Source organism: Somniosus microcephalus, chromosome 7, assembly GCF_052327205.1.
Source record: "Somniosus microcephalus isolate GS21.2 chromosome 7, FLI_Smic_1.0, whole genome shotgun sequence".
Taxonomy (NCBI): domain Eukaryota; kingdom Metazoa; phylum Chordata; class Chondrichthyes; order Squaliformes; family Somniosidae; genus Somniosus; species Somniosus microcephalus.
This window is the reverse complement of record NC_140993.1, coordinates 201,790,658-201,813,666: the sequence shown is the minus strand read 5'-3', so window position 1 is coordinate 201,813,666 and position 23,009 is coordinate 201,790,658. Positions and strand designations below refer to the sequence as shown.

The 23,009-nt window shown below is 46.0% G+C and overlaps 1 protein-coding gene across 1 annotated transcript in view; it reads right to left on the bottom strand.

Annotated features, from left to right (window-relative positions):
- Positions 1 to 16,862: 16,862 nt before the first annotated feature.
- reck (reversion-inducing-cysteine-rich protein with kazal motifs) overlaps positions 16,863 to 23,009 on the bottom strand; it is a 250,308-nt gene continuing 244,161 nt past the window's right edge. Inside the window, exon 22 of the mRNA XM_085993983.1 lies at positions 16,863 to 18,478. Coding sequence (XP_085850109.1) covers positions 18,272 to 18,478 — 207 coding nt within the window. The 3' untranslated portion in view covers positions 16,863 to 18,271. The remainder of the gene's footprint in view (positions 18,479 to 23,009) is intronic.

The window sequence follows — 23,009 nt, the reverse complement described above, 5'->3', positions numbered from 1 at the left end:
CATGCTTGGACTGAGCGCCTCCCCAACAGAGGTATCTGCCAGCAGCATGGGAACCATTCATTTCCTTTCATCATGGACCTCAGATTCGGATGAGGAGCTGCCACGGCAGCAGCAGAACCAGGCAGCTCAGCAGCAACAGCAGCAGGAGCCCCAACCCCTGGCTCACCCACCTGATGCTGCACAGGACAGAAGGCGCCAGCGCATGGCAGCACGTCGCCGCAGGAGATACCCACCTCTCAGGGTTTACAGAGGATGAGCTACCTCAACATGAGTGAGCAGCAGTGCCAAAGGAGGCTGAGAGTTTCGCGAGAGGTTGTTGGAGACATCTGCGCACTGCTGCACCAACACCTGGAGCCCAGAGGAGCGGGTGGACATCCCTTACCAGTGGCTGTCAAAGTCACCACCGCACTCAACTTTTTTGCCTCAGGCTCCTTCCAGGGATCATCAGCAGACATCAGCTGGCCGCCCACAGTTGCATCACACAGGTTACCGATGCCCTTTTTGCAAAGGCCCACAATTACATCCACTTCTCAAGGAATCAAGCAAGTGTAACCACGTGTTCAGTTGGCTTTGCAAATATGGCAGGCTTGCCAATGGTGCAGGGCATCATAGGCTGCACACATGTGGCCCTTAGGGCACCCCATCACAACCCAGCTATCTTTGTCAACCACAAGGGCTTCCACTCCCTCAACGTACAGCTGGTGTGTAACCACAAGGAGATTTTGCATGTTTGCGCCAAGTTCTGTGGTTGTTGCCATGACTCGTTCATCCTGCGGAACTCTAGTGTTCCTCCACTCTTCAATCCGCCAAACCAACTTAACGGATGGCTACTTGGTGACAAGGGCGACCCCCTGAAGAAGTGGCTAATGACGTCGATCAGGAAGCCAGCTAACGAGGCTGAGGAGCGCTACAACGCCAGCCACATTTCAATAAGGTCCATCAACGAACAAACCATTGGCTTGCTGAAGATGCGATTCCGATGCCTTGACAGATCAGATCAGGTGGAGCCCTGCAGTATTCAGCAGCCAGGGTCTCCAGAATGGTCGTGGTCTGCTGTGCACTGCACAACATGGCACAGCATCGTGGCTTGCAGCTTCCTGATGAACAAGTGACTCAGTTCATAGCATCCTCAGATGAGGATGAGGAGGGCTGAGCGGCGGCGCATTGACCAGCAGCAGCAGCAGCACATCATGGCTGCCCGTGATGCAAAGGATGCACCCATCCTGGCCAGATTTGCATAGGTTGCCCATTGTGGCACATGTGCTTGGCTCCTTCTTAACACATGATAGACAATGGACATGACTCTCTGGCCTCCTTTCACTCTGACCACCAACCTGACCACGCAAGTGTCGCAGAGCCCGCAATGTGGAGCTGCCTAAGCTGAAATAACAGATGCCATCATGCCAACAGTTTGCCATCACCTCATTTTAATACATTCACACAGGGATGGCATTTCATCAATAAACAGAAACAATCACCCAAGTGACTAATGGTGCTTTATTTTTTTCTTACGCATGCTCCTACGTGGTGCTCCCCCTGTGGCTTCAGCAGAAGTGGAGGCCCCTTGCTCACTTTCATGCTGCTCCTGCTTCGACACCTTTGGCGGGCATCCTTTGGTTTCCGAGCCTGTGAGGGCTCGCCAAACATCTGCTCATCCTGCGGCAGTGCAGGGGCTGAGACGCCCATCTCAGTTGGGTGCGGACTAGGGTGGGGCTCTGACCGAGGGCTACGCAGTGGCGTGGAAGTGTGAGCGCTTGGAGAGGAGCCCCCACTTCCTTGTTCTCTGCCACCAACTTCCCTCTCATGGGTCAGGTCCACCTCAGCGCTTGCAAGCGGCTTGAGAGCACCTTGCTGCACATCAGGGGGGCCATGGGGATCCGTATTTGCACTGGCAGTCCTACTCAAAAGGACTTCCATGAAGCTCTGGTTTCTCTGCTCAATAGCTGCCCATCGCTTCTCCAGAGATGTCAGTCTATTCTGAACATTCATCATGTTTTCCAGACTCTGGCGACTTAGGTCCTCCATGGCCGTAGCCATCCTCTCCTCTACCATAGACACCCTTTCCAGAGAGATAGCCATCGTTACCACGGAGGTAGCCATCCTTTCCGTGGTGGTGCGTTCATGTGCCATTGCCTCCACAAAGGCACTGCTCATGTTAGTTGGACTCCTCCATCCTCTCCACATTCGCAGTGACCCTGGAGACAAAACCTGTCAGAGGCTCCTGCACCTGCTCCTGGAGTTCCAGCACCGCTCTCCTTCTGGATGGACCCAGAGGCACAGGGTCCACATGCACCGGAGCAATGCTAGGAGAGTCCTGCGACAAAGACTCTCCACTGCTGTCCCTGTCTCCACCACCTGATGATGCTCACCTGTGAGCTGTGATACACACGGCGACAACACTACTCTCTGTCCTGAAGGTCCCACCGAGGTATGTATATCTGCGCTGGTGCTGGGTGCGCTTACATCTGCTGATGCTGCGCCCTCAGAGGTTGCAGGTTTCCCTGAGGAATCTTGCGGCTCAGCCTCTTCCTCGTCAACAGTGGGGGGTGGGGGGGGAAGAGGGGGCTCTGTGGATGGTCCTGTGGGGGAGTAAAGGCATGGGTTAGACATTTGACTGAAGTGTGGCATGCACATGCAATAGCGCAGATGCTCAAGTGGCATTCTAATAATGTACATCAGCAGCCATCTCAGTCACTCAAGCAGTGTAAATGAGAGAGATGCAAAACTATTCTATCACCAGCTTGGTCTGCATCGCCCGTCTGTCCGTCCCCCACTTCCACCTCCACGCCGGCGATGCCCAGGGGCGCCTCATCAGCCTGGGTGAGAAGGGCTATGGAAGGAGGCCCTCCTCCTGTCTTCGCCCTTTCCCTTCTATTGTGGGCTCTCTTTTCTTGCAGTGAGGGAGACAAGTGGAGCTGGAGTGAGAATGATGGAGTGAGTGTAGAGAGTCCAGAGCATAGATGCTTAGGAGACAAAGATGAAGTGAGGTTCCATGTCCAAGGGCCCTCCCTGTGCGTTGTTAGTCGTTGTCATTGCATAACATTGAAAGGGAGTGTGAGGGCAGCATAATTGAATAGTCAAGTGAATGGTTTCATAGAGTGAGGGATGGTGAAGGGTGCAAGGGTTATAAGGGTAAAGTGGGATGTGGAGGAGGAGGTTGACAATGCAGAGTGCTGGTGATGAGAGGAGAAGGGGAGCAGAAGGAGGATCAAGCTGAAGGTATACTCACTTTGCCTGATCTTACAAGATCATTGAACCTTTTACACCACTGCATCCATGTTCTGCTGCATACAGATCTGGAGGTTATATCCCTTGCCAGCTGGACCCACACAGCCTTGGTTTCTTTGGGAGGCCTCTTCCTCCTAGATGAGGGGAAAAGCACCTCCCTGCTAGCTCTCGCCCCCTCAACCAGGATACACAGCGCCTCATCCGAGAAACCTCAGGGAGGCCCTTGCCTTGGAGCTGGCCATTCTTGTATGTGATGAAAGTTTGGAGGTGGTGCAGCATCAACCTTAAACCAGTGGAATTAGCCAAGGCAGCAAGCAGCCCTTAAATGAAACTGGATAAGTGACGTCAGCAGAGGTGAGTTTGAGTCCCAAATGTCTAATTGACCCAGGGGAACCCACACCTCTAAAATTAACTGGCCAATTAGGGGAAAATCGCAAATTTTTCCTACCCGACAGTGGAGGCGGGTTTGGAACCCGCCCAAACCAAAACCCGCCTCAAATGGGAAAATTGCCCCCTAAGGATCCAAATCAAAACAACAAAAGCACTCCATTTTTTAAAATAGTCCTTTAATAGAATTTACATGTGTAACATAAATACTAATATTTTTGCAAGAACAAGTCCTTGAACTGTGATAAATTGAGGTCTACATTAAAATATTAAGTGCCTACACGTTTACAAAATCTAAAACTTGACAAAAATCTCTGATTTTTGCACATCTTCCATTTAAAAAAAAATCTTCTACGACATAATACTGAAGATATAAAAATGACTTCATATAAAAGATAGGCCTGTGTGCACAAAGTACAAAAATAAAGAGCAAAAACAGAGCTAAAATGGCACACAACATTCAGCTCAGCAGTACATCAACATCATACATTCTAATAATGGACTTCAGTTTATTTTGAAGACGATCCACTAGTTATCATGCATTAATACTTTCATATGGCACTTTCTCTATAAAGTTGTGTAACAAAACCTTCATAAAAATTTAAATAGCTTATACACTATAAATATTTCAGCTCCAGCTCATGAATTAAACACTTCATTGTACTTTTTTTAATCTTAAGGATTATTAAAATAATAAATTTCAGTTTATTTTATACATTTAAATGATTGTCATACTGTAGAAATGGCTTCCTTCTTTGTTAACAAAAATAGAGAGCAATGCTATTACTGAAATAAGAGAACACTTTTGTTAAAATTTGCATTGCTCATTTAAAACAAAGCAACAATCTGGAAAATTGTTAGATCTTGCATTTGCGTGCTGTTATATTTATATAATAACGGTCTTAAAAAAGACTCTCAGCATCAAATACTTTCATACCATGAAAACTTAACTTTCACTACTGCAGTACAAATTTTCATTCTTAAAGGGGAAGGAAAGTTTACTTACTCTACAGAAAAATAATAGGATATTTAAAACATTAAAAAAATGTCTCCCAGCGTTCCTTCCCCTTTAACTGAAAAACAAACATACCAACTATTTAATGGAAAAATACATTTTCTGCAATCAATGTATAAATATCAATTAAATGTTAAAAAGGCAGCACTGGTGAATAACTGTGCAAAAACACTCCTTCATTACCTGTCCTACTAAACATCAATACTTTTCATTTCAAATATTTGCAGACAATGTATTTCAGTCTAATCAAGTTTTACAATTCAATTTTTCATTTTTTTGGCATCACTGTTTTAAAGGAGCATGAACAAACCGTTAAAAAAAATTCTAACTACAACATTGAACAAGAGGATTTGATTTAGTACAAAACATTCAGCTGGATAGAATTTGTGTCACTGGTTTTGGCATTTGTTGAAAATACTTTAGTAGGAATGTTTTGGTCCTGAGAGACTTTAACAGTAAATTTGATTTGGGTTCCTTCAGGCTGAGAATGCAATGCTATTTGCACTATGTCAAGTCAGGGAGAAAGCGAAGGAACTAAAGGTATATTCTGAAGGCAGCAGGTGAGAGGAAATATTGTTTGCATGAGGGATAAATTCTCTACCAAAGAGATGGGGGGAATTGCATGTCAAGGTGTTGGGGAAAAGGTTTTCTACTGAGGAAGTGGACAATTTGGTTAGGAGGTTAACCAAAATGGCTGAATGGCAAAGTAGGCTGCCAGGGTAAAAGCTATGCCTCATTTCCTCCAAATTCTGTGAAAAACCTGAAGTCTTCAACAAAGACCACTGCAGTAAACCTGAGTTTGCAACTTGAAGTTTAAAGGTACATTTCTGTGCAGATATGGCTGGAAGGGGAGATTTTGATGATTATTTAAATGATAGCAAAAGATGATCATATTAAGGATTATTTGGGGGGAAAAAAGCTTGTATTTATATAGTGCCTTATCACATCTCGCAGGAACATCCCAAAGTGCTACACACACACACAATCACTTTAAAGTGCAGTGACTGTTGTTACAACCGTCCTACATTCAAAAGATTCTTGGAACAGAATAAGAAGATGGGTTAATTTTGTCTGTAAATGTTATAAATGAATAGACTTTCTTTCTCCAAGGCACAATGGGGGTATTGGTCTGAAAATTGATTTTGGTCAAAATAGGCAGGCATATATTCATAAAATAAAAACAGAAAATGCTGGAGAAACTCAGCAGGTCAGGCAGCATCTGTGGAGAGAGAAACAGAGTTAACATTTCAGGTCGATGACCTTTCGTCAGAACTGGAAAAAAGCAGGAAATGGAACAAATTTTTAAGCAAATCTTGCAAAAATTGCTTAAAAATCTGTTCCATTTCCTGCTTTTTTCCCAGTTCTGACGAAAGGTCATCGACCTGAAACGTTAACTCTGTTTCTCTCTCCACAGATGCTGCCTGACCTGCTGAGTTTCTCCAGCATTTTCTGTTTTTATTTCAGATTTCCAGCATCTGCAGTATTTTCTTTTGTAGGCATATATTCATAATGGCAGCACGTAATGTCCCTCAACTCAGCTAGTGTTCTCAATGGCCTATACAAGTCTATACAAGGTTTTCAATCGAGTTACAATTACAATCAGAGCCGACTGGTTAGTTTGAACTGCTCAAGGTGTTGGATGTGGAATTAGAGAATGAACTTGGTTACATTTGCTGTAGGCTTTGCCCCATATTCTGAAGGAAGTTCTCAAGTTGATGGCAAGGTGGTTCAGAGTCAGACCCTGATTTATGTGTATTGAAGAACCTGCCAAAGTTGATCAGGCAAGATAGAAAATGGATTGAACCCCTGGGAGCTTTGAGTAGCCTTTAAATGCACAATGGAGGCCTGGAAAGGAGCTGAGGCTACCCCTATCAACTGGGAATGTGGCCAGTTTTCCAGTTTGAGAGCTGGATGGCGTAAAAAGGTAGTGAGAGGATAAATCAGTTAAGGAGGACCTAAGTAACGTTACTGGAGAAGGAAAGAAGACTTGCATTTCACAGAAATCACAGAATCACAGAAACCCCACAGTGCAGATAGAGGCCATTTCGGCCCATCGAGCCTGCACCGACACATATCCCACCCGATCCCCGTAACCCCTACACCAACACATGTCCCACCCTATCCCTGTAACCCCACGTATTTAATCCCCCTAACACTAAGGGTCAATTTATCATAGCCAATCAACCTAACCCGCACATCTTTGGACTGTGGGAGGAAACCGGAGCACCCGGAGAAAACCCACGCAAACACGGGGAGAATGTGCAAACTCCACACAGACAGTCGCCCGAGGCCGGATTCGAACCCGGGTCTCTGGCGCTGTGAGGCAACAGTGCTAACCACTATGCCACCGTGCTGCCCTTAGCAATTTATATTGCATCTTTCAGGACATCGCAACGCGTTTTTAAGCCAATGAAGTATGTTTGAAGCGTAGTTACTGTTGTGACTACACTTTATTGGGGGTGGGGGAGTTATATTATTGTGCACTTGTTTAAATAAAAATGCAGTATTTTTATTACAATGTTATTACAAGGTTATAAACATTCAAAAATGTCCAGAGAGGAGTTATCCACAACCCCTAATAATACTAACACATCATTCTTAAATGTTCTGCTGTGGAATCCACTCCAAGTCAGTTGTACTGCTCAAAACTTACTTTCATCAACAAAAATAAATTGTTACAGTAGAAGATTTCCTGTAACATGAGCAGTGACCATGAAGATAGCTAATAAGTCCTGTCCACTGTAGTTTAGAGCAGTTGCCAATGAGACAGGGCACCCAGTTTAGTGTTGGGGAATGCTGAAAGAAAGAATTTGCATTTACGCAGTGCTTTTCACATGCTTAGGATATCCCAAAGCACTTTACAACTAATGAATTACTTTAGAAGTGTTGTTCCTGTTATGATGTAGGGAAACGTGGCAGCCAAGTTGCACCCAACAAAGTCCTACAAACAGCAATGAGATAAATGACCAGATAATCTGCTTTTTGCCAGTATTGGTTGAAGGACAAATGTTGGCCAGGACACCAGGAGAACTACCCTATTCTTCTTTGAATTGTGCCACGGAATCTTTTACATCCACCTGAACAGGAAGATGAGGCCTCAGTTTAATATCTGACCCGAAAGACATTGCAGCACTCCCTCAGTACTGCACTGAAGGGGGGAATTTTCTCAGCCCTGGGGAGGCGAGTATGGAAGCGGGACTGCCGGGAAAATGGCAGAAACTGGGAGCGGGTACTGAACCCGCTCCCAACCCGCCTCTGTGCCATCTTCCCGGGAGGCGGGTCTCCAATTTGTGCAGGGACCCATCTCCTCGAGGCGGGAAGGGGATTAGAGCCAATTAACTGCCTGTTAACAAGCAGTTTTGAGGCTTATCCCCATTTTACCCCTGCAAGTGCGGGCTTCCTGACGGCTGCGAACCTCGCCAGGGTCAGCGAGGCGAGCAGTGGGTCTGCGGGGGTGAGAGGGATCAAAAGGTCCGCTGTGGAGGTGAGTGATAGGTGCAAGTGTGGAAAGGTAAATATGAGAGGTGAGTGTAAAGTCTTAGAAAAAGTTTACTTACCTTTGCTTCTTCCTGCAGGCTTCAACCCTTGGGGATCCGGAGGTGCCTCATCTCAATGGCAGAGATGACAGAATGGCTGCTGCATTCTCAGATGCAGCAGCCATCTGATTTCTGCTGAGGAAAGAGGTTTTGGTGTGTCTTTGTGCAAGGGCTCACCTTAGAACAGAGATTCGACAGATGAAACGTGATGCGCTGACGTCCTCTGTCACCGGCTTTCCCTTAATTGGCCGGCTAAGCCCGCCTTGCGGGCTTAACAAGGTCAATCAAGGGAAAATGGCGTGGGTTGGCCGGACATGTTGGAAGCGGGACTGAAATCCGACAACCAGCCGTCCCGCCCCCAACTCACCCCCATTGAGAAAATCTAGCCCGAAGTGTCAGCCTTGATTATGTGCTCAAGTCTCTGGAGTGGGACTCAAACCCATGACCTTCTGACTCTGAAGCAAGAGTGCTACTAACTCAGCCAAGGCTGAAGTCTTGTCCCCTATAGTTTACTATGGTTACTGTAGAGCTGGGGCAAATGAAGTCACAAAAGCTGTGAAAATTCAATCCACACTGTAAGGATATTGGCCACATTAAAATATAAGAAGAAACTGATGTTATCTGTCAGAGACCTGACCTCAGTCTGGTATTGTGCTCAGTTTAGCTATTTGAGAAATCGAGCAGTATATCAGGATTGAACTGCAGTTCATCATGCTCTAATTACAAACCATTATTAAAAGCTTGTTCATGCCCTTTAAAATAAAGTGTTACCATCTCCTTCAAAGATACCTTCTTCTGTAATACTGATTTAGGATGTAAACTGTTGTTAAGACAATGATCATAAAACATACACACTTGAACTACATCAGTTTAAAGTGGGCATCAAACCAGCAAGTTATGGCTGAACTACAACAGGTAGTGTTGAAAACTGAACTTCTTGCACGTAGCCCATGTCACTGAATGATTTAATCAATGCAATTACCTATTGAAACCAGAAATGCTTCGATGGAGCAGTATCAAATTTCTGAAGTTTCATTAATTCAGCATCAGCCCAAAGTTAGTAATTTGGCTTCAAAAGATCCTGTTTTAATAAATCTTCTGCTCCCCGCAATCCCAACTTCACTTCCACCCAGCCACAAATTTCATCATCTTGCCAGTCAAAAACAAGGAGCAAGATCTTTGAGACTTTGCTATACACCAAGTTTAAAAGTGCTGCTACAAAACCTGGATCTGCTCCAGACACAGGCTTATTAAATGACAACATTATTTGCAGAGAATCTCCTGTTAATACTTGAATAAAATTACAACTTACATTTAAATATGCTTGTGTAGTGCACTTATAAGAGTGTAATTATATACATATAATATAAAAAAAACTGATGATAAATGGAAAAGGCTTTGTGTGAGGTGAGTGATTAGGTGGAGTTCTGCTGGAATCTGTTATGGCTATTCATAAATGTCACAGAGGAGTAGACTTACAGAAATGTATCTATACAATAAATATTTTGTGTCTATTGTGATTGGCTGTTGAACTGCAGCATTTAAATGTAGTGTCATCTCTCAACTACATGTTTGGCTTAGTTCAGTGCAAGCTCATATTTCAACTTTTTCATTGGTCTTGCATGTTTTATTGACAGGGCTATCAACCAATGTCACGGCAGATGTGACAAAGGACCAACCAATGTCTGAGCTTTCTGACAGATCACAAGTCCATCAACAGGCCTGCCAACCAACAACAACAACTTGTATTTATATAGCGCTTCACAGGAGCATTATCAAAAAAAATCTGACACAGCCACATAAGGAGATATTAGGGCAGATGATCAAAAGCTTGGTCATAGAGGTAGGTTTTAAGGAGCGTCTTACAGAAGGAAAGAGAGGTAGAGAGACGGAGAGGTTTAGGGAGGGAATTCTAGAGCTTAGGGCCTTGACAGCTGAAAGCATGGTCATCAATGGTGGAACGATTAAAATTGGGGATGCTCAAGAGGCCAGAATTGGAGGAGCACAGATATCTTGAAAGGTTGTAGGGCTGGAGGAGGTTACAGAGAGGCCATGGAGGGATTTGAAAATAAGGATGGGAATTTTAAAATCGAGGCAGTGCTTAACCGGGAGCCAATGTAGGTCAGCGAGCACAGGCGTGATGGGTGAACGGGACATGGTGCGAGTTAGGACACGGGCAGCAGAGTTTTGGATGACCTCAAGTTTACGTAGGCTAGAATGTGGGAGGCCGGCCAGGTGTGCATTGGAATAGACAAATCTAGAGGTAACAAAGGCATGGATGAGGGTTTTAGCAGCAGATGAGCTGAGGCGGGGCGGAGTTGGGCGATGTTACGGAGGTGGGAATAGGCAGTCTTAGTGAAGTAGCTGCCATTACACGCCATGGTACTGGGAACCAACAGATTTCAAACAACAAGATATTGAAGTTGAACAAGCAATTAAAGAGACAAATGCCTATTTAGGTCAATGACAATTATAAAATTACTGCTGGAGGGGGAGGGTTTATATCTGAGCTCTCTGAGAAAAGCCTGAGACTACCTTTACAAGAAAGCCCACGAACGGGCCACAGGTGCAGCTATTAAGGTGCAATGCTACAGGTGATGTACTAATAACATGGATATTTGTGGACACCAGCTGTGTGTCTAGATGGCTACTGTAAGGGAGATTGACAGTATCAAAAGGGATTGAACAAATTAAGCAGCTGAAATAAGGAGCGGCAGACGGCATTTTTATGGGAACAAGAAACATATAAAATATGAAATGGGTGCTATTTTTAAAGGTGAAAAAGGAAAAGAACATGGGGCGTTTACTGATCATTCAATGAAACCATGCAAAGAATGTCAAGCAGTCATCAACAAGTCTAATCTAATCTTGACTGCATCTTGAGGAAACTTCATTGCAGCTGAAACAAGTTATCTTAGATCACTATAAATTAATTAATAAAGCCACATTTATAATATGAGGAGCAATTTTGGACACACTACCTTTAGAATAACACTGTTACATTAGATAGAAGAATTCAAACAGCCACAGGGACAATTGAGGGATTGGGGTTCAAGACAATGTCATTTTCACAGAACCATTGCCAATCATCACCAAGGTAGATCATGTGAGCTTATAACACATCACTGCCCTCTGTGTTCAAATGTTGTGGAAAAATAAACAAAAAAATCAAAACAAAAAGAAAACACCAACAATAAAAGGGAAGTTCAACATACCAAAACATTAATGAGGAAACGCTGAAGGTTTATGACCCATTACGGGTAATTCTGAATGCTACAAATCTGCATGAAAAGCTAAGGGCTGTATTTTCCTCTTTTGTTGGAAAAAAAGGTTAAATGCCCATTTTCAACGTTATTTATGACTCACTAACAAAATGGCAGGAGTTTGTTGTTGCGAAATGCATTATCTTATTGCAGCAAAAAGAAAGCAGTCAATCATAATGCTCCTGTAAAGATAATCCTTTAACACTTCTCAAGCAGCTAATGAACGATTTAACTGGTATAAAAGGCAAAATAATCGTTAATCCAGCTGTGAAGTGTACAAAATGGCTGAGCAGCAAGATTGAAAAACCATGGTGACCTGCACGTTTCCCATGGCGACCTGCAAGTCTTTGTCAGCTAAGTGATGGAGAAATGACAGAACCTTTTGAATGCTGGAAGATGATCCCCCCACAACATATAATGGAGTCAAGATTGGAAATATACATCAGCGAATATGAAATCCACTTCCACAACAAATGCAAATTATATTTTACATGCATGAGAGTGCTCTGCCTTGTTCTGCTGCTCTACGACATATCCTGTAATATACCCGTGCTTTAGGCCAGAAAACTCCGCTACACCAGTCACTTCTCTCACTGCTCTGGTAATATTTCAAAATCCTTAGCCGTCATTAAGATCACTAAGTCTAGGCCTAACCTAAGTTTAAATATTCAATTGTAGGTTTATTTCTAACCTGTGTAATTCTACAGTTTTTCCTGAACAATCTTTAACGAGTACAAAGTCTGCTTTTCTTTTTGCCAATTTTCATAAACCCATTTTGGACATGATCAGTTACTTACGACAGCCCTGAACATGGGTGAAAATCAATTAATACTTTCTATGAAAGCACAAGCCTTTTATGCATTTTCGCAAAAAATAATCGGAGACAAATATGGCCTGAAATCCTTTCATTTTAAAAACTATTCTTCATTTAAAAAATACTGTTCCATTATCACCAAATTATTAAGAAATTACCTCATTACTTCAACAAAAGATTCACACAATGTATCCTTCTTGATATTACAAACACTGCTAAAAATTCAGTCCAGGTTCACCCTACTCCAGACTATCAGACATCCTTACAACTCAGAGATAAAACCTAACTGCAGCAAACCACACTAAGTAAATACCATATTCATGCACCATAATGTGCACTAATATCAGGCAGGTTGCCTATTTGATTACTTTAAAAAAACCATACTAGCTTATTTAAATTTGAAGGTTCATTCATGCACCAGTTGTACAGACAGAATAACAATGGCTCACGGTTATGCATGCTATTTAAATAACTTGTGGATCCATCTGTCCACTTTGTTGCTTAAGTGTTATGCAGGCAGGTTCATTCATTTAAAAAAAAAATTTGGAACTTGTTTTGCCCACAGAGACTTTTAGGGTAGAGTTTACTAAACGCACACCCACCGTTGTGCTTTGCACCCTGGGAGCATACATCGGGAATTCAAGTGTGAGGTCAGTGGCCCTGCAAGATTTTCCATCCATTGAGATTAAAAGCTTGTACGGCCTGCTGATTTCTGTGCCTGAATTTCCAATATTCACTCCCTGCACAGAAAGATCTGCACTGGGGTGTAAAATTGTCTCTTTTGTTTCTGTGCTGAGGGGATAATGAATAAATCATTTGTAAAATGCAACTGGGTAGAATTGAATAGTGGGGGTTGTACAGTTGGATTAGTATCCAGGGTCAGGGAGAAACATCACTTAATTGAATGGAATCATAGAACGATACAGCACAGAAGGAGACTATTCGGCCCGAAGTGCCAGCTCTTTGAAAGACCTATCCAATTATTCCCATACCCCTGCAAACATTTCCCGTTCAAGTATTTATCCAATTCCTTTTTAGAAGTTATTACTGAATCTGCTTCCACTACCTTTTCAGGCAGTGCATTCCAGGTCACTGCAACTCGCTGCATAAAAAGAAATTCTCATCTCGCCTCTGGTTCTTTTGTCAATTACCTTAAATCTGAGTCCCCTGGTTACAGACCCTTCTGCCACTGAAAACAGTTTCTCCTTATTTACTCTATCAAAACACTTCATGAGTTTGGACACCTCTATTAAATCTCCCCATAACCTTCTCTGCTCAAAAGAGAACCCCAGCTTCTCCAGTATCTCCACGTAACAAAAGTCCTGCATTCTTGGTATCGTTCTAGTAAATTTCCTCTGCACCCTCTCGAAGGTCTTGACATCCTTACTAAAGTGTGGTGCCCAGATTGGATACAATGGTCCAGCAGGGGCATAACCAGTGATTTATAAAGTTTTAGCATAACTTCCTTGCTTTTGTACTCTACGCCTGTGTTTATAAAGCCAAGGATCCTGTATGCCTTTTTAACAGCCTTCTCAACTTGTCCTGCCACCTTCAAAGATTTGTGTACATACAACTCCAGGTCTCTCTGTTCCTGCAACCCCTTTAAAATTGTACGTTCAAAGTTTTAGCTATGTTTGGCCAGCTCCCTCAGGACGTTGAATGGGTTAGGTACAGTCGATACATGTGACAAATTGGACATGGTCTGTGGAGGGAATGACCAAATGAGCATTCCCTGTCCCATACCCAAATTGTTGACATTAAGCAGACTATAAGATTAGTCCTAAGAGGGCTGAAGCATTGTTCCTCGATTGTTAGAATTATTCATTGAGTTTTAATTTGTTTCAAAATAAAAATTTAAAAGGAAGGAATGTTCGGTGTCTGTGTACAGTACTTTAGTGTTACTTTATTCATGAGGAACTTCCTGAGTTTTCAACTCCAAATGTAAAAGAAAAGATGTATGTGTTTTGAAAATTGAAAAGTAAGTATTCAGAGTTGGGTACTTTCACAATAGATAGTAGATTAAAAGAGAGCAAGAGAAATAAAGGTGCTAGAGCAGAAAAGAGCACAATTTAAGACCCTTAATTGGATGGTAAAATTGACAGATTAAAGCAATGGAGCAACAACAGGAAATAGTTAAGTGTGAAATAGCAGGAGTGTCGTCTAAAAACACCACGGCAGGAGTAGAGGTGGTACAACAAAGGTCCCAACTGCTTGAATGAATAAGATAATGCCAAAAGTAAAGTTGGAGGAGAGCAGCTTAATGCAGGATGAAGGAGTTTATTGATGGCTTGTGGATTAGGTCGCCTGCTAGAATCAAAAATTATATTTATTTACTTCAAAATCTGGTCTGCATCCAAAATGCGCTGATTTTACAATAAAAATAAACTCAGTCATACAGAAGATTAACCAGGAGAAATTGCAAAAGCAGAGGGGACAGTAAAAAGGGACATTAGAATGGCCAACAGCGTGTGAAAAAAGACTAGTATTCAACAGAAGGAGTACCAGCAATAACTTTTAGAAGCACATCAGAAAGAAGAGCATCGTCAAAGAAGCAGTGGAGCTTCTAAGGGCCAAAGAGCATCATTATAGATAACTAAAAAGTATTTGGTCACTGTATGTGCGGATGAGGACAATGAAAGGAATACCTGAGAGGGGGGGGGGGTGGAAGAACCCTCAATGTATAAAAATTAGAAAGGAAACTGTATTAAACAGATAAATCAGAGTTAAAATGGACAATTAACCTGACCCAGATAGTATACACTTCCAGAACACAGAGGGCGATTAGTGCTGAAATAGCAGAGGCACTAATTGTAATTTCCCAAAGTTCTCTGGGGACTGTAATTGTGCCCAAGGATTCGGGGTTGATGAATGTAGTTATAGCTCATTAAAGCCTCACATCAGTAGCAAGAACATTTCTAGAGATCCTAAATAGGGATAACATTAGAAATGTATGGGCTAATCAAGCATAGTCAGAATGGATTTGTAAAGGGTAGATCAGGCTTCAAACATATAATCAAATTCTTCCAAAAAATATAGGCAAAAGTAATGCACTGGATGTGGTATATTTGGAATTTCATAAAAAGCTTTGGTAAAGTGCTAAACAAACTTGTTGCAAAGATTAAAGTGAATGGTACGAGCGGTAAAGTGGGTGGCATAGATGGAGGGATAGGCTAAAGAACAGAAAGCAAATAACAGGAACAATTAATTTTTCTCAGATTGTAGAGAGCAGGATGTCCCAGAGATATGATGAGAAAGTTGAAAACTACAGACGTATTCACTGGAGCAGAGAAGGTTTAGGGGAATCTAACAGATGTGATCAAAATTATGAAAGAATTTGAAGGAACAAATGGTGAAAGATGGTGAATTAATGACAAGGTGCATAAATTTAGGTCAGTATCTATATATATAAAGCGGCTCTTCTGTCTGTCTGTCCCGATGTCTGTCTGTCTGTCTGTCCGTTCTCTATACATTTGAAAGTTACAGAGTATACCGACGCAGCGTCGCCTCAAAAGAAAGCTTGCGATTCCGGACCGGTCATAGGCGTATTTACGTTTCGGCCGGACAAAAGCCGCGCCCGCGGTATCCGAAAACGTTCAGCCTTCCGCTCATTAGCATCTCATTAGCGACCCGTGTGATGTCGAGGTCGACCAATCGGACGGCGGGTTCCTTCCTACAGTTGAGTGTCGAGTGACTCGACGATTGACCAATCCTACGCTTCGGTGACCTGACCGGTCGACCAATTGGTGCGTGTGTGGGCGGGCCTTATCCTTCTGAACCGAGGTGAGTGGCCGCCATCTTGATTTTTCACAATTTTTCCCCCCACACTTTCTGTGTGTTAGGGAACTAAGGTAAATATTTTAATGATGTGTTAGGGAATTAAATAACAATTTAATAGGGGGGGGGGGGGGGGGGAGAGCCTCGGGAAATCGCGGGGGGGGGGGCGGGGGAGAGCCTCGGGAAATCGCGGGGGGGGGGGGGGGGGGGGGAGAGCCTCGGGAAATCGCGGGGGGGGGGGGGGAGAGCCTCGGGAAATCACGGGGGGGGGGGGAGCCTCGAGAAATCGCGGGGGGGGGGGGGGGGAGAGCCTCGGGAAATCGCGGGGTGGGGGGGGGGAGAGCTGATGAGTTTAAAAAAAAGAGGCCGCCAGTTGCGCGGCCGCCTTGACGACGGCACGCATTCGCACAGCCCCCGTTACCCCGGCAACGGGGCACGCCGGCGGTCTTGAAACCACGCATGCGCACGGCCCGCCACCCCGTCACGCCAGTTGCGCAGCCGCCTTGACGCCGGCACGCATGCGCACGGCCCCCGTGACGCCAGCACACAGCCTCGGGAGATCGCGGGGGGGGGCGAGCCTCAGGAAATCGCGGGGGGGGGGGGGGGGGGGGGAGAGCTTCTCCGTTCCCTCCCCAGTCTCTCTCTGTTCCCCCCCAGTCTCTCTCTGTTCCCCCCCCCAGTCTCTCTCTGTTCCCCCCCCCAGTCTCTCTCTGTTCCCCCCTCCCCCAGTCTCTCTCTGTTCCCCCCCCCCCAGTCTCTCTCTGTTCCCCCCCCCCCCCAGTCTCTCTCTGTTCCCCCCCCCCCCCCCAGTGACAGGGAGAGGGGGGACACACAGGGGCAGGGAGACCAAGCGCCCCAAAATTGCCCTCGCAACGCGAGGCTCCCCAGCTAGTTAGAAGTATAAAGGAGGAGGTTAAAATATTTTTTTCCAAGAAAAGGGTTATTAGAATATGGAAGCAGCTGTTGGAACTGAGTCAATCATAATGCTTAGACGGGAATTAAACACTTGAAAAAGAAAACTATTAAAAGATCAGGAAAAGAGCAGAAAGTGGGATTAAAGCAGACAGGAGCTGTACATTTTGTGCAGAAATTTCTATGATTTTAGAAACAAATCAAAATGAAGAAAAGAAAGTAAGAGATTGATGTAAACATGTAAAGAAGCAAATAATGAGCTTAGAGAGATTCTAAATAGGACCTATATAGGAATGTACAGCCGAAAAGACTACTGTAGCGCATATGGCCACCCAGTACATTAATTGAACTGGTAATAAGGCTATTTGCAGGAGTACTAATAGTGCTAATTCTGAAAAGGTTTATAGTAATGGTTGAAATATATCTTGGAAAAACTGGATTTTTACTTAGGGAGTGGAACAAAATTAAATGTTTAAAACTAAATTTGGTTTCATTTTCAGGTTTAATTGTTATTTAACAGAGTGTTGAGAATATGGAACTTGCTGCCACATGGAGTGGTTGAAGCAAACAGCATTAACACATTTAAGGGGAGGCTTGATGCAGGGAATAGAGGGCTGCAGAGGCAGGATGGGAAGAGGTAATTAGAGTGGGAGGAGGCTCGTGTGTTTAAACACTAACAAAGAGTTTTGACGAAGGGTCATCGGCCTGAAACGATAACTCTGTTTCTCCACAGATGCTGCCTGACCTGCTGAGTATTTCCAGCATTTTCTGTTTTTATTACTAACAAAGTCCAGTTGGGCTGAATGGTCTGTTTCTGTGCTGTAGATTCTAGTTAATACTGGACTTCTACAAAAATTAACAACTATTTCTGCTGAGCTTTAACTGTGCTTTACAGAACCCACTAAAATAAATCTGAACTGTTACAATGTTGGTTGTAATTACAAATGCCAAAATCTTAAGAGAAGGTACTGAATTCAATCATTTCCACCTTTTAGGTCAAGTTGCCTGCTGCACACGAGACTAATAAACCGCTGCACATCAAGATCCAAATTCTTTCAAACATTTCTAAGAAATAAATGCACTAGAACTAACTGATTAACTTAAATTGCATTCATTTAAAATAAAATAAACAAATCCCTTCATAAAAAGGCTTGTATAAAGATGTATTTTGGATTTTTACTTGTATTTAAAAAATGTTTTATAGATCGCTGGTTTCTCTTCTCCCTCTACAGATACTGTGCAGGGGTTTGTAGTTCAGCCATTAAGCATGCATTCCACCTGTAGTTCAACAGCAAGTTAAATACAGTCTTGTTCTGATGAAAACAAGCAACATCTATCTGAATCATAAAAACCCTGACAAAGCAACAACTAGGCTTAGTAAAAGTGCAGCTGAGGAGAGGATTGTCATTGCAGAGTCAGATGAATCCCTTAATGAAACTTGCACCTGTGAGGTGGTGAGTGCTGACAGAGGAACATGGGCCATTAAAGCTGGACTACCAGATTGTATCAGAGAGTCAATCTTCTCAGCCTCTTTATTGCAAGCCTCAATCTGCAATTAAAATGAAAAAAATCTTAGTCATTAATATTTCAAGCATTCTCAATGGTAAAAGTTTAAGAATCTACAAGATTACCTTTGCAACAGTTTGGATTGCAGTGAAAGAGAATACAATAGATGATACAATTAAAAATCAGGTTCAGCCTGCAACACGGTCAGTGATCAGGACACCTGGACTAATTATTAGCACTCAGACAAATCAGATTTTGTTATTTACAACAATGCAAAGAAAATTCCAAGATGTTTCACAGATAAGATAAAATATCTTGCATTTGCACAGCATCATTCACGACCTCAGGCCATCGCAAAGTGCTTAAACATGGCAGCCAATTTGCACACAGCACGATCTCACAAACAGCAATGATATAATAACCAGATAATGGCCTAGAAATTCAGTATAGCCACGTTTGGGGCGCTACAGCATGGCGTTCGCTAACTTTTGCGCCACCTTCGCCGATATTCAGTTGCATCGCCCCAAGAGGTTGCTGCTGCGCTAAAGCAAGCGATGCACGACTATCATTAGGCGCTAAGCCGGCGATCCGGGGCGCAAACACCGAAGGCGGGCACAGCGCAGGTGCGGCGAGGTGCTCATTGAGGGCAGACAGTCAGGCGCCGGTCAGCACTTAAAGGGGGAGGGTGGAATTGCTTGGCTGCCACGCCCTACACACTGCAGCCCAAAGGCAAGGCCTGAACACTGCTTCTGGAACAGCTCCATGCCCAGGAGAATGGAGAAGGCCAGGGAGAGAGCGCAGCGCTTCGGCGAGGGTGACCTGAGGCTGCTGGTTGGCGCAGTGGACTGCAGGCGCCATATCCTCTTCCCTGAGGGTGGCAGGAGGCCGCTGCCCGCCGAATATTGGAAAGCATGGAGGGATGTGGCAAACAGGGTCACGTCCAACAGCGTGGTTGGCAGGACACCAACCCAGTGCCGGAAAAAATTCAACGACCTCACTCGGGTTGTCAGGGTGAGTACCCTTTCCAGTATCCTCCTCATCCCTGCATGTGCACCTCACTTTATGGCCAAACAGATCTGAAAGCTCTAATGGCCAGCCCTCATCCAGCAGCTATGGGACTGTCATGAAAAGCACTTGCGCAATCAGGACTTTAGACACTGTCAGGGCTATTCGACCATGGGAGGCAGTGCGGGCAAGATCAGGGCTTGACACTGTCAGGGCTAATCGAACATGGGAGGCAGTGCGGGCAAGATCAGGGCTTGACACTGTACTTAGAGGCGGTCCTTTCTCTTGCAGGCCAAGCTGGCGCATAACAGAAGACAGCAGCGACATCAGGAGGCCGTCCTGACCTGAAACAGCTGAGCGACCTCGAGCAGCGAGTGGAGCGGATCATGGCAGGCCGGCTGAGTGGCCCCGTCGCCACTGGAGATGCTGACCCTGTTCTGGGCACCAATGGTAAGGTCATCACCTTTTTGACCTCTCCCTTTCCACTTGCGCCTCACACCAGCATCCTTCGCCACTATCGAACCAATGCAGTGCACAGCAGCACTCATGCCTCCCTCGCTGCCGCCCTGTCCTCACTCTAAAGCAACTCTTGTGCCTCCCTGCTTTCAGATGGTGACTTGCCAGGTGAGGAGGCGGCCCCTCAAGCTGGCACTGTGTCCGAGTCAGACATAGAGGAGGAGGAAGAGGAAGCCAGCCCATCAGGGACACCCTCAGCCGAGGCAGCCCATGGCCATGATGGTGACACGTCTTCCCTGGAGGGGAGCAGGGGGGAAGGGTCGGAGGATAGTGAAGCTCCGGGGACCAGCGGGCTGCAGCAACGCGGGAGGGGTGGGAAGCTCGGCGGCCTTCTCCCCGGAGGGTGAGTGCGGCCTCCAGTCCTGCTACGGTGAGTGCAGAGGAGGTGCGGCTCCTAGCGGAAATGGGCACCCAGGCTGAGCGCAGGCACACTGAGCTCATGGCTGCAGTGGCAAGGATGCCTGACTCCATAGAGTCACTGGCAAGGAGTGTGCAGGAATTCGGGGCAGCACAGGCCAGGAGTCTGCAACAATTCAGTGCAGCACAGGCCAGGAGTCTGCAGGACATCGGGCAGCACAGGCTAGGAGTCAGCAGGACTTCGCTGCTTCACAGGCGGCTTCTAGCCAAGTGCTCAGTCGTGCCGTGCATTCACTGGCTGCTGTCATGCAGACACAGACCAGGGCCACACGGGCACTAACTGCTGCCACACTCGCTGGATCGGCCAGGCATCGCCGGGGCACTCGCTGTGCCGCAGCAGCCCAGCAGTCTGTGCCTCAACAGATTGCTGCGCATGCTGCAGTGCTGGCCCGTGCACGGGCCAATGTATCAGCCGACCAGGGAGTGCCTGTGATCTGTCAGGTTGGCAGCATTCCTGCAGCCAACACTGTCACTCCTCCATTGCAGCTGCCACCAGCTGTTGGACAGACTGCTGCCGCCCAAGCAGAGTTGGAGCAGTCAGCAGCCGGCCCCTCCAGTCCCAGAGCTGGTCCAGGCCGACCCCCAAGGGCATCTGCCGTCTCATCATCTGACCCTCAGCAGCCTTCCCCCAGCCTTGCTGCAGCCACTGGGGTCCCATTGAGGAGGAGCTGCAGGGCGGGTAGGGGCCAGTCACGGAAGCGAAACGGATCACCCTCGCAGGGGAAAAAGTAGAAGGTGTGGCCAAATGTTTTGTTTTACTTATAAAAGCCGAGACTGGTGTATTTGTTTCATATATAAAGGCCGAGACTGGTGTATTTGTTTCATATATAAAGGCCGAGACTGGTGTATTTGTTTCATATTTAAAGGCCGAGACTGGTGTATTTGTTTCATATATAAAGGCCGAGACTGGTATATGTGTTTTACTTGTAAAGGCCGAGACTGGTGTATGTGTGTTTTTGGGGGGGGTTTCTCTCCATTAGTTTGTCATGTGGGAAGGGCACAGAGGTATCACAGTAAAAAATGTTCTTAAGTCGCACTGTCCATGCTTTCTTTTGGAAGTCCTGGTTGCCCTGCTCGGCTGAGGGCTTGTGGAGCGGCTACATTCATCTTCTGCCATTGGCACAAGCCATTCCCTGAGAGGGGGCCTAGAACCGACTTGCAATAAGCCGCCAACAGGTGGCCCTTGCACTTTCTGCCTCCCTCCTGTGCTGATCCTCCTCCTCCTCCTCTGGTGGTCCTCCAATGTCTGCTGGCAGTGGCTGAGTCCTGCGGATAGCCAGGTTGTGCAGCATGCAGCACACGATAACGAAATGGGAGACTCGCTCAGGCGAGTACTGTAGGGCTCCCCCGGAACGATCCAGACAGCAGAACCATTGCTTCAGCACGCCGATTGTTTGCTCAATGATGTTCCTGGTTGCTTGATGGCTGTCATTGTATCCCTCTTCAGCAGGGGTGCTGGGCGCACGGAGCGGGGTCATCAGCCAGGTGCACAAAGGATAGCCTTTGTCCCCGAGAAGCCATCCTCGTGGGTGAGGCTGGGCCTCGAACATGTCTGCCACAGAAGTCTGGCGCAGGATGAAGGCATCGTGGCTGCTGCCTGGAAAGCGGGCATTGACAGCTAGGATGAGCTGCCTGTGGTCACACACCAACTGCACGTTGAGCGAATGGTAGCCCTTCCGGTTGCGGTAATCCTCGGCATTCTCTAGAGGTGCCCGCAAAGCCACATGCGTGCAGTCAATGGCGCCCTGCACCATGGGGAAGCCCGCTAATGCTGCAAAGCCCATTGCACGCTCTTGCTGCTTGTCAACGGTCATGGGGAAGGAGATGAACTGACGTCTCCTTCTGAAAAGGGCATTGGTCACCTGGCGGATGCAGCAATGTACCGCAAACTGGGAGATGTTGGAAATGTCCCCAGTAGCGGATTGGAAGGAGCCGGTGGCATAGAAGTTGAGAGATACCGTCACCTTCACTGCCGACAGAGACGTCCTGCTCCTCAGCTGTGGCTGCAGATCTCAGTGACCACCGCCCTTCTGAATCGCAGCCTCCGAACACACTGCTCCTCAGACATGTTCAGATATGAGAACTGCTGGCGGTATACCCTGGGTGGGTAAGGCCTCCTTTGCCGACGCCTGTTGCCCCTTCTCCGTCTGGCCATGACTGGCACTCTCTGACGGCGTCTCTGAGCCCTTTGAATGCAATGGAGAAGGCCAACGTTTCCACCCATTGCAGCCCCCATTATATGTTTCCAATCAATGCTATGACACTGAAGTTAAAGACAAGTGCAAAGCTGTGGCCTGAAGTCACAAGTACCTGTGCGAGTGTTGAGCCAAACCAGAAAGCTCTCTACCTTTGTCTCTCACAAAGGAGTGGTGCAAAATGGCTGCCATTTATACTGCAGGAGGAGTCCCCTTTAATTAGCGCCCCCCGCAGCGACTGGGAACCGTTCCCCTCTACCAGTCGCTAGGGGCGCCAGGCGCACAATAGGCCGGCGCCACTGAATTTCCAGTTTGGGGCGCACAAAGGGCGTTGCACCATGAAATTACGTCAGGATCTGCGCGTGCAGCTGAGCGCGCGCAAAGGTTTTGCGCCGCCGCTAAATCTTAACTGAAGTTCGCGAGAGGCGCAGATCGCGCTGC